The sequence below is a fragment of the Bison bison genome, unplaced genomic scaffold, assembly GCF_000754665.1.
Source record: "Bison bison bison isolate TAMUID 2011002044 unplaced genomic scaffold, Bison_UMD1.0 scf7180017864461, whole genome shotgun sequence".
Classification (NCBI taxonomy): domain Eukaryota; kingdom Metazoa; phylum Chordata; class Mammalia; order Artiodactyla; family Bovidae; genus Bison; species Bison bison.
Window position 1 is genome coordinate 8,245,885 of NW_011495023.1, and position 12,506 is coordinate 8,258,390.

Consider the following 12,506-nt stretch of genomic DNA (forward strand, 5'->3'; position numbering starts at 1 on the left):
GGTGGACTCCGGGAGTTGGTGATGGACAGGGAGGCCTGGCGTGCTGCCATTCATGGGGTTGCAAAGAGTCAGACACGACTGAGCAACTGAACTGAACTGATGCATATTCACTGAAGGAGAAAGTGAACTTTCTTATGACACTACTCAGAAAAAAATAGAAGCTCACTCAGTCAGAAAAGAATTATTATTCAACAATCCTTATATTACAACATTTTGCTCTTCCCAAAGAAACAGCTTTGCTGCATGTAATTGTCACTGTAACCAAAAGACAGTGTTCTGATTTCAAAAATCAAAGTGCTGGCCTTAATGATCATTGATGTTAGGCCCTCCTTTCAGAAATGTTCCAAAGAATTCCACACAGACGTGAATTACAGAATGCTTACCTGCAGAACCGCTTCCCTTTCTTCATCAGATAGCCTTTTCATAGCTGCTTTCCTGAGGTTTTCCTGGATATAGTTATCGTATTCTTCTTGGGCTTTCTTTACTTCCTCGTTTCGCTTACATATATATTCAGGTGTGACACCATAATCCTTACAAAGATTTTTCAGAAAAAAAACAAAATCCTGAAAGTTATCTTGTATATGTGTACTTACCAAGCAAAGATTAGGAGCAAAAGAGATGTTACAGACTTAAAGCCTTTGCTCAAAACACTGCAAATTGACAAGTCAGTGATTTTTTTGTTTTTCCTATTGGGAACTAGTAGCTTTTATCTTGAGGTCTCTTTTGCATAATTTTGTTGTTTTTTTTTTAAAAGAAGATAAATGCTTCTAATGCATTGTAAAAAACAGATTCTTAAAACTACTAGACACATCTGCTTTAAGAAAAAAAAAATGACTTGGGCCCCTAAGGTTGTTTTTGGAAATACAAAATACAATTTTAGGCTCCTGGGCTGCTTATAAGGACTGACAGTGAAGCAATCAGCTGTGATTCTTTCAAGTTAGTGAATGTGTTGATACCACTGTGCAGAGACACAGAACTACTCCCCTGTTCATTCTCCAAAAACACTATTTGAGGATGTACTTGGTGGCAGCTACACTAGTGAATAAGAAAGGCAGTTTCTGTCCTCACCGAATGTGTTTTCTGTGGGGAGAAAAGCTCATCAAAAAGAGATTATAAAATAACATTTATAAATACAGTAAGAAGAAAGAGAGTCATGAGAACTAATTGAGATAAAATGTCAGGGAAGATCTCTCTGAGGAAGCAGCTGTTGAGAGATATGAGTCATTGAAACTATGCACAAATATCCTGGTTCTTCTCCTTGAAGGCAATACTTCCCTGCTTCCCTTTCAAGTAAGATGTAGCCATGTGACCAGCATTATCCCGGGCGAGTGCAAGTAACTTCTGTCCTTTTTGAATCTTATGAACTAATGGATGACTTGCCATGTTCTTTTTCTCTCTGGTATGATGTTCTTTTTCTCTCTGGTATGCTTTGGGTTGCTGGGTCCTGGAATGAGGACTGAAGTAGAGCTCCCAGCAACCCTCAAAAGGACATGCAGCACAAGGAAGCACTAAAACTTAAGTTACTTTTAGTTACTTAAGTTTGGGGGTTGTTAGCCACAGCATAACCCAACCTACTCCTGACTGAACAAGGGATAGAAACCTTAGCTATTAATATAAATGTGCTCTGGAAAGTTGCAAAGCACTACACAGATAAACACTAAGAGCTCAGTACTCTGAGCATTTAGTTATTAGTACTCTGGGTAAATTAGTTCAGTGGTAACCAGTTCAGTCTACTTCAGCAAACACTGAGAGCAACACCTCTTTTCAGCTCAGTACAATTAGTGAGGTTCATAATGATGATTCTGTGTCATCACAAGGGATTATATGTGGCATATTCTGTTTAAGAAAAAGAACTGCCTCACAGATGAGGAAAAGCTGCAGTGATCTGAAATATTCTCATGTGCTGGATCACTGACAGCTAATGCATACTATTGATATTAATAATTGCATATATTATAATATCCACTCATTATTGAATTTTTACTAGGTGCCAGGTATTGTGTCAAGTGCTTAATATATTTTATATCATTTAATCCTCACAATGCTGTGATAAATCTAATAACTTAAGAAAAAATCATGGAGTTAAGTAAGTGGCAGAGTTAGAATTTGAAATGCTGTCTTACTATTATCTCTGTATAACTCAGGCCAACATCTATGCTTCACTGTGCTAACACAAATTGCCCTCATGGCACAAATGGGTACACAATACTTTACTTGGAACTAAAACATGAGGTTCGCTCATTTTTAAAAAATGCCATCACCCTAAAAAGGACCTACTGTCTCACTTAACAATAATAGATTTTAAAACTTAACTCTGATAAGTGGAAAGTAAGCTGAGTTAGTCCTTCCCGAGCTCTGACTGCTTAGTCACCATGAGTATTACTACTACTACTACTACTAAGTCACTTCAGTCATGTCCGACTCTGTGCGACCCCATAGACGGCAGCCCACCAGGCTCCCCCGTCCCTGGGATTCTCCAGGCAAGAACACTGGAGTGGGTTGCCATTTCCTTCTCCAATGCATGAAAGTGAAAAGTGAAAGTGAAGTCGCTCAGTCGTGTCTGACCCTCAGCGACCCCATGGACTGCAGCCTTCCAGGCTCCTCCATCCATGGGATTTTCCAGGCAAGAGTACTGGAGTGGGGTGCCATTGGAGCAGAGCATCTGCATTGCTTGGTAGACAAGCTCAGGTAGACTAACCTAGCATTTTTCTGTCTCTGTGATGGAGACTCAATTTCCTGTTCAAGGCAGAAAATGTATTGAAGTGGGCGGCTTACACAGAATGCAGCCATGAGGAGGGGGACACACAGCATGATCGTCAAAGGAGAAGGGGTGTTTTGTGTGTGTGCGTGTGAGATGGTGGAGAAATGATGGTGGAAATGGTTTTAAAAAGCCAGGAGAATGAAATTTCTGCTTTTCAACACCCTATGGGACAGGAAGTCTGAGCAGCCTCCAGGGGCCATAGAAGTAGGGAGTATCAAAGAGAAGCTTGAAATCTTCATTGGCGTGTGCTGCCAGCTCCCAGACTCCTACTGAGGTGTCTTAGCCAACTGAGCATCAGGGGTTTTTCAGGGACTAAGTAGTTTTTCTCTAACAATGGCCTTGAGGATCCTGTTTTGATTGTGAACAGGCATTGGATTCATCATGGTGGATCACCGGATGACCTTAATGCAAGCCCCTCAACCATCACTATTACAATTTCTTTTTTCCTCTTCCTTTCTTTTTTGCCACAAGTTATTATTAAGCATAGGCTTCCCCAGTGGTTCAGAGGTAAAGAATCTGCCTACAAGGCTGGAGCCACAGGAGATGTGGGTTCAATCCATGGCTTGGGAAGATCCTCTGAAGGAGGGCATGGCAACCCACTCCAGTATTCTTGCCTGAAGAATCCCATGGACAGAGAGGAGGCTGGTGGGTTATAGTCCACAAGGTCACAAAGAGTTGGACACTACTGAAGCGACTGAGCACGCACACATTATATTATGTACTGGAGAAAGAAATGGCAACCTACTCCAGTATTCTTCCCTGGAGAATCCCATGGACAGAGGGGATTCTGTAGCCCTGGCAGGCTACTATCCATGGAGTCACAAAGACTCAGACATGACTGAGTGACTGAGCACGCTCATTATTATGCATTACTATTCTTTAGAATTTTGTACTCATACTATGTGTTTCCAGCATTTTTGTGCTTCATAAACATGCAAAGTAAAATAGGTTTCATGTAAGGTTCTTTTCATAAGCTTTTTAAGCTTTAAGCTTCTACATTTAAACAGCTAAACCCATGCTTCTATAATTTTCAGCAATGAAATCATATGCTTATCTGATAAGCACCTTTTCAGATAGAAATGAAGGTCCTGAAAAGACTAGATTATTGTTCAGTACTTTCAAGGTCTGTTTTACTCCAAACCATACACAAGTGAATATATTCAAACTGAAATAGTACTGTGAATTATTTACACTACACTGATAGGATGGACAGTTCTAAAGTTGTTTTCCTCTTCATTTCTCTCATTCTGTTACAAAGATAATGTAAAGTGAAAGTGAAAGCCACTCAGTTGTGTCCGACTCTTTGCAACCCCGTGGACTAAATAGTCCATGGGATTTCCCAGGCAGGAATACTGGAGTGAGTTGCCTTGCCATCCTCCAGGGGATCTTCCTAACCCAGGGATCGAATCCAGGTCTCCCATATTGTGGGCAGATTTTTTACCAGCTGAGCCACCACGGACGTCCAAGATAATGTAAACTAATAACTAAATCCTAGAATCTTCTGAAAGGTTATTCCTTCCAGATTTACAATAATGACTGTGCTTCTAGCGACAATTCCACCTCACCAAAAATGAGTATCTTTTAGAGATGGGCTCCAAAATCACTACAGATGGTGACTGCTCCATGAAATTAAAAGATTTCTCCTTGGAAGGAAAGTTATGACCAACCTAGATAGCATATTCAAAAGCAGAGACATTACTTTGCCAACAAAGGTCCGTCTAGTCAAGGCTGTGGTTTTTCCTGTGGTCATGTATGGATGTGAGAGTTGGACTGTGAAGAAGGCTGAGTGCCAAAGAATTGATGCTTTTGAACTGTGGTGTTGGAGAAGACTCTTGAGAGTCCCCTGGACTGCAAGGAGATCCAACCAGTCCATTCTGAAGGAGATCAGCCCTGGGATTTCTTTGGAAGGAATGATGCTAAAGCTGAAACTCCAGTACTTTGGCCACCTCATGTGAAGAGCTGACTTATTGGAAAAGACTCTGATGCTGGGAGGGATTGGGGGCAGGAGGAGAAGGGGACGACAGAGGATGAGATGGCTGGATGGCATCACTGACTCGATGGATGTGAGTCTGAGTGAACTCCGGGAGTTGGTGATGGACAGGGAGGCCCAGAGTGCTGTGATTCACGGGGTCGCAAAGAGTCGGACACGACTGAGCGACTGATCTGATCTGATCTAATTCTTAAATATACTAATAACTGAAATTAAGGAAAACAACTGTAGTTTTCCTTTACTAAACTACATGTTGTTGTTCATTACAAATTCTCTGTACTTTCACCATACTAGATTTGGACCAAATGCAGACTTCAGGGGAATGAGCATTGACAATCTAGAGAATTTGTTCAGTGAGAGCACTGTTTTTTAATTGAAGTAAAGGTGATTTACAATAGTATTATCAGTTTTAGGTGTACAACATAATGGTTCAAAATTTTTATAAATTATAGACTATATATACCATTTAAAGCTGTTTAAAAATGTTGGCTATATTTCCCTTGTAGCTTACTTGTTTAATATATCCTAGTAGCTTATTTATTTTATCCATTCTAATTTGTACCTCTTAATCCCCTCTACTTTTCCACTTCCCACTGGTAACCATGAGTTTGTCAGAAAGCACCGTTAGTAATAATAGAATCTTTATGAATAATTTGAATATCAGGTCTTTTTAAAAATTACAGTAGTCAATTATATAACACTTTATTACTTGAAAATTTTCCCCATCCTGGTTTTAGCACTGAAAGCCCTGCATATTGGGGAAAACTTAGTCCTGGGCAACTGGACAGCTGGTCATCCTATGAAAGATCTTCTCTTTTGGAAGCTAAGATGAACTATTGCAGTAATAGGAGAAAAAGGTGAAATTACTGAACCATAACTTTGAAGAGGTTTTTAATGTGAAGAAGCATTATCATCTTGAAATACTGCTAATACTTTAAATTATAGGCAACACTATGTGAAATGCTGAGTCTGGGTCTCTGTAGACAAAGTCAGTAAAGTATATACATGAAATTGCCATCTTAATTGATAGGGATATGTGACAAGTAAAGATATAAACAAATGATAATTATCTTATAAATAACCAAGTTTAGTGAATTTGTCCATTGTTTTTCATGTACATTAGCTGTCAGCTTGCTAAAAGCTTACTATTAAGAGCTAACTAGCTAGTTGAGTGATAGATCAATCTATGACAAATCTTCACCTTGAATTTTTTTTTTAAATTCTATTTTCTTTCTCTATTATTTTTATAATTTTTTATTAGAAGGTAATTGCTTTATAATACTGTGCTGATATCCACAATACTACTTAATTTTAAAACAAATTTTTATTGGAGTATAGTTGCTTGCAATGTTGTGTTTCTGTCTTATAGCGAAGTGAATCAGCTATGTGTTTACATATATCCCCTCTTTTGGGGATTTCCTTCCCATTAGGTCACCACAGAGCATCAAGTCAAGTTCTCTGTGCTATACAGTAGGTTCTCATTAGTTATCTATTTTATACATATCAGATTTTATTAATATATCATAAGGCTACCTTTTTATTGATGTACTTTGGAACCAGTCCTGAAGTTTCAAGGTCATGCTTGTCTCCAGTTCTTTTGTCAACATAAATTGGTTTAGGCTTTTTAGCCACTCCCATAATGACATCAGCTGCATTTGTATTTATAAAATTTTTTTCACTCTGTATTCCCATGACTGGATGGTCAGTCCTCAATGGCACAGGTGGCTTTCTGCGCTCATTCCATTCAAACTTTTTTTCTGTTAGACATAACGTTTCCATTGTTAATGTTAAACCATAAACATGTCTACTCAGTACTATTTATAACATCCAGATATTTTACCATTAGTATATTAGAGTTGTATTAAAAATATATTCAAATATTTAAGGTAAAAATCAGTAATCACAAATGCAAAATATTAAATGTGAAATAATCAATATGTTGAAGAACAATATAAAAATCTAAGGGAAGAAAATAAACTCCCTAAATCATATGTGAGCTAATACATTTTTATTAGCTATTATGAAAATATTTTCTTATAAAGATTTCAACAAATATTTAGTTTGTCCATTGAAAAAGTTCAAAGAAACATGAAAACATTTTTCTGATACTTTCAATATTATGAATAATCATTTTCAGAGGAAAGTTACTATAAAATCACAAAGTAAAGAAATCAAACTTGATGTGTTGAAAGTCTAAGAATCTGTGAATTTTTTTGCAGATTACCATTACAATGATTATCATTGATTATTATTACAAGGCATAAAAATCATGTAATAGCTGTGCCTCCAACATGCATCTTAAGAAATAAAAATTACCAATACTGTTGAGGTTTCCTGTTCACTCCTCGCTGATTACATTTCACCTCCTTAAATAACTACTATCCAGAGTTTACCTTATTTCCCTATTCCACATTCTCTTAATTAGCAGATGAAACTGGCTGTTTCTACACAGTCTCTTTGACTTGACCATTCTGACTCACCTGTTTTGATACAGCCACATAGAAGTGGTTTGTCAAAAAGCTAAAATGTAAAATAATTACATTTTATTTCCCAGAACCAAAGGCAACAACTATCTTGACAAAACCTTACTCAGATCTTAACCCCAAACACAACTACTAAGTACTTTGTCTTTATTCATTTCTGTACTGTTTGAACTTTTAAATCATTTTATATAACCTTTATTATAAGAAAAAAAACAATATTTTATTATTAAAGGTCTACGAAATGGATTGATCTCTTGTTGTGGGATGAATTGTGTCCTGACCCCCATATTCATATGTTGAAGCCCTAAAGCCCAGTACCTCAGAATGATACTGTAGTTGAACATAGTTTTAAAGAGGGATTTAAGTTAAAATGAAGTCATTAGGGTGCTACTGCTGCTGCTGCTAAGTCACTTCAGTCGTGTCCAACTCTCTGCGACCCCATAGACGTCAGCCCACTAGGCTCCTCCTTTCCTGGGATCCTCCAGGCAAGAATACTGGAGTGGGTTGCCATTTCCTTCTCCAATGCATGAAAGTGAAAAGTGAAAGTGAAGTCGCTCAGTAGTGCCTGACTCTTAGCGACCCCGTGGACTGCAGCCTACCAGGCTCCTCCATCCATGGGATTTTCCAGGCAAGAGTACTGGAGTGGGGTGCCATTGCCTTCTCCACGAATGATCTCCTTATAAAGGAGGAAATTCGGACACAAACACAGAAGGAAGACTATGTGAAGACACAGGGAGAAGATAGCTATCTATAAGCCAAGAAGAGAGGTCTCAGAAGAAATGAACCCTGGAAATATCCTGATGGTGTTTTTTGTTTGTTATTGGCTGCACCTTGAGGCATGTGGGATTTGTTTCTCTGACCAGGGATTGAACCCATAATCCCTATAATGGAAGCACAGAGTCCTAACCACTGGATTGTCACATAATTCCAGGAAACACCCTGATCTTCGATGCTAGCTCTCAGAATTGTGACAAAATAAGTTTCTACTTAAGCTACTCCATGGGGCTTTCCAAGTGGCAGTAGTGGTAAACAATCCACCTGCTAATGCCGGAGACAGTAAGAGACATAGGTTCGATCTGGGTTGGGAAGATCCCCTGGAGGAGGAAATGGCAACCCACTCCAGTATTCTTGCCTGGAGAGTCCCATGCACAGAGGCGCCTGGAGGGCTACAGTCCATAGGGTCTCAAAGAGTCAGACATGACTGAAGCAACTTAGCACGCACATACTCATTAGGGTAGCAGCCCTGCTGCTGCTGCTGCTAAGTCACATCAGTCGTGTCCGACTCTGTGGGACCCCATAGACACAGCCCACCAGGCTCCCCCGTCCCTGGGATTCTCCAGGCAAGAACACTGGAGTGGGTTGCCATTTCCTTCTCCAAGGCATGAAAGTGAAAAGTCAAAGTGAAGTCGCTCACTTGTGTCTAACTCTTAGTGACTCCATGGACTGCAGCCTACCAGGCTCCTCCATCCATGGGATTTCCCAGGCAAGAGTACTGGAGTGGGGTGCCATTGCCTTCTCCTAGCAAACCAATATACGCCTGATAATTCTATACCCCCCACAAATATTATAAAGGAAGCTTTCAATATTCACTTAGTCATTGATTCATGCAATATGTTTTTGCTGAATACTTACTATGTTCCCAGGTAGTGCTCTAGGAACTGTGGGTACAGCAGTGAACAAAGGACACAAAGCCCCCTTTCTGATGGAGTTTACATGATAGTGGGGGATGGAAAAATGTAATGTGTAGACTACGATGTATGTATTTGCTTGAACAATATGTAAAACTGTTTCTTGTTCTTGACCTACAAAAATAGTTATCTTCTTCCTATTTAACATACTACTGAGATGTTGTGAACATTGTCAGAAATTGAATTGTGGAGTTCTTACAAAGCCTGGAGCAGAGAATAAACCTGTTACAACCCAAATATTTCCCATCTACTAAAACAGACTCATTGGAAAGGACTCTGATGCTGGGAGGGATTGGGGGCAGGAGAAGGGGACGACAGAGGATGAGATGGCTGGATGGCATCACTGACTCAATGGACGTGAGTCTGAGTGAACTCCGGAAGTTGGTGATGGACAGGGAGGCCTGGTGTGCTGCGATTCATGGGGTCGCAAAGAGTTGCACACGACTGAGCGACTGAACTGAACTGAACTGAAACACACCCAAGTAAGGATGGTATAACCAGTTTGCCTAAAAAGCCAGAGGCTTAAAAAAAATTAATTTATCTGTTTTAATTGGAGGCTAATTACTTTATAATATTGTAGTGGTTTTTGCCATACATTGACATGAATCAGCCACGGGTGTACATGTGTTCCCCATCCTGAACCCCCCTTCCACCTCCCTCCCCATCCCATCCCTCAAGGTCATCCCAGTGCACTAGCCCTGAGAACCCTGTCTCATGCATCGAACCTGGACTGGCGATCTTTTTCACATATGATAATATACATGTTTCAATTCTATTCTCTCAAATCATCCCACCCTTGCCTTCTTCCACAGAGTCCAAAAATCTGTTCTTTACATCTGTGTCTCTTTTGCTGTCTCACATATAGGGTCGTTATCATCTTTCTAAATTCCAAATATATGTGTTAATATACTCTATTGGTGTTTTTCTTTCTGACTTACTTCACTCTGTATAATAGGCTCCAGTTTCATCCACCTCATTAGAACTGATTCAAATACATTCTTTTTAATAGCTGAGTAATTAGTCCATTGTGTATATGTACCAAACTTCTTTATCCATTCATCTGCCAATGGACATCTAGGTTGCTTCCATCTCCTGGCTATTGTAAACAGTGCTGCGATGAACACTGGGGTACATGTGTCTCTTTCAACTCAAAACCAGAGGCTTTTATAAGTTCACATGAGAAATATTTAGAAGCCAAATTTAATTATGAGTTGAAAGTGCATGTAGATGACTTCCTTAACTAAAGCTTTAGAAATGCATTTAAGAGGCAAAAGTGAATTCTCAGAAAATAAAGCAACAGTTTAGGAAGACTGATAACTCATTCCTAGTTGAGTAAGTCGGATAAGGCAATGGCACCCCACTACAGTACTCTTGCCTGGAAAATCCCATGGACGGAGGAGCCTGGTAGGCTGCAGTCCATGGGGTCGCTAAGAGTCGGGCACAACTGAGCTACTTCACTTTGACTTTTCACTTTCATGCCTTGGAGAAGGAAATGGCAACCCACTCCAGTGTTCTTGCCTGGAGAATCCCAGGGACGGGGGAGCCTGGTGGGCTGTGTCTATGGGGTCGCAGAGAGTTGGACACGACTGAAATGACTTAGCAGCAGCAGCAGTTGAGTAAGTAAATTATAAATCTTCATTTGTGGTTGTGCGCTGGATGAAGCCTAAAGCCTACCCCCATCTTACTGTATGGTGTATCTACCTAAGCATCATCCCATCTATCAACCCAAGAGTGGAGGATGGCGATGGGGCTGCTGCTTCATCGCTCAGGCATGTCTGACTCTTTGCAGACAATGTGGGGAGGTTTGGAAAAAGGGGTGAGGATGTCTAGTCACAAATTATTCCCCCTGATATCTATATTTTCTATGACCACAATTGACTGCCAAATCTGAAAGCCAAATGATTTGGTTTCTTTCTAGGCTTCCCTGATAGCTCAGCTGGTAAAGAATTTGCCTACAATGCAGGAGACCCCGGTTCGAATCCTGGGTCAGGAAGAGCTGCTGGAAAACAGATAGGCTACCCACTCCAGTATTTTTGGGCTCCCCTGGTGGCTCAACTGGTAAAGAATCCACCTGCAGTGTGGGAGATTCGATCCCTGGGGTGGGAAGATCCATGGAGAAGGGAATGGCTACTCACTCCAGTGTTCTGGCCTGGAGAATTCCAGGGACTGTATAGTCCATGGGGTGGCAAAGAGTCAGACATGACTGAGCAATTCCGACTTTCACTTTTCACTTTAGGCTATAACAAAATTGCAATATCAACAGGGTCTTGTAGTCATGCAGATGTTCCACTACTTGAATTCAGAGAAATGTTCATATACCTTGTAGGTATTTTTCAGTGTGTCTAGCAAGTTACTGTGTTCAAAATGGCAGTATATGCACAAAGAGACTGGTAGCTGTTTGGCCTATGTTACCTAAAACGTTGTTTCACTGCATGGGCTTTTATTTTATCTTATTTTGATGGACCTTAATAAAAAAAAACCAATTTTTTATTCTTAAGGCCAATGAATTTTTGTGTTTGTTTTACCTTATAACATTTCATGCAAAGATGAAATGGTATGGGCCTAACAGAAGCAGAAGATATTAAGAAAAGGTGGCAAGAATACACAGAAGAACTATACAAAAAAGATCCTCACAACCCAGATGATGATGATGTGATCACTCACCTAGAGCCAGACATACTGGAATGTGAAGTCAAGTGGGCCTTAGGAAGTATCACTAAGAACAAAGCTAGTGGAGGTGATGGAATTCCAGTTGAGCTCTTTCAAATGCTAAAAGATGATGCTGTGAAAGTGCTGCATTCAATATGTCAGCAAATCTGGAAAACTCAGCAGTGGCCACAGGACTGGAAAAGGTCAGTTTTCATTCCAATCCCAAAGAAAGGCAATGCCAAGGAATGCTCAAACTACCGCACAATTGCACTTATCTCACACGCTAGTGAAGTAATCCTCAAAATTCTCCAAGCCAGGCTTTAGCAATCATGAACCATGAACTTCCAGAGGTTCAAGCTGGTTTTAGAAAAGGCAGAGAAACCAGAGATCAAATTGCCAACATCTGCTGGATCATCAAAAAAGCAAGCGAGTTCCAGAAAAACATTTACTTCTGCGTTATTGACTATGCCAAAGCTTTTGACTGTGTGGATCACAATAAACTGTGGAAAATTCTTAAAGAGATAGGAATACCAGACCACCTGACCTGCCTCTTGAGAAATCTGTATGCAGGTCAGGAAGCAACAGTTAGAACTGGACATGGAACAACAGACTGGCTCCAAATAGGCAAGGAGTACATCAAGGCTGTACATTGTCACCCTGCTTATTTAACTTATATGCAGAGTACATCATGAGAAACGCTGGGCTGGAAGAAGCACAAGCTGGAATCAAGATTGCCGGGAGAAATATCAATAACCTCTGATATGCAGATGATAACACCCTTATGGCAGAAAGTGAAGAGGAACTAAAAAGCCTATTGATGAAAGTGAAAAGGGAGAGTGAAAAAGTTGGCTTAAAGCTCAACATTCAGAAAACTAAGGTCATGGCATCCAGTCCCATTACTTCATAGCAAATAGATGGGGAAACAGTGGAAACAG

At 40.1% G+C, this 12,506-nt stretch overlaps 1 protein-coding gene across 1 annotated transcript in view; it reads right to left on the reverse strand.

Annotated features, from left to right (window-relative positions):
* ENKUR (enkurin, TRPC channel interacting protein) overlaps positions 1 to 12,506 on the reverse strand; it is a 36,202-nt gene that overhangs the window by 10,997 nt on the left and 12,699 nt on the right. Inside the window, exons 3-4 of the mRNA XM_010859922.1 lie at positions 6,285 to 6,508; positions 384 to 530 (exon numbers count right to left, since the gene is read on the reverse strand). Of these exons, the coding sequence (XP_010858224.1) occupies positions 384 to 530; positions 6,285 to 6,508 (371 nt within the window). The remainder of the gene's footprint in view (positions 1 to 383; positions 531 to 6,284; positions 6,509 to 12,506) is intronic.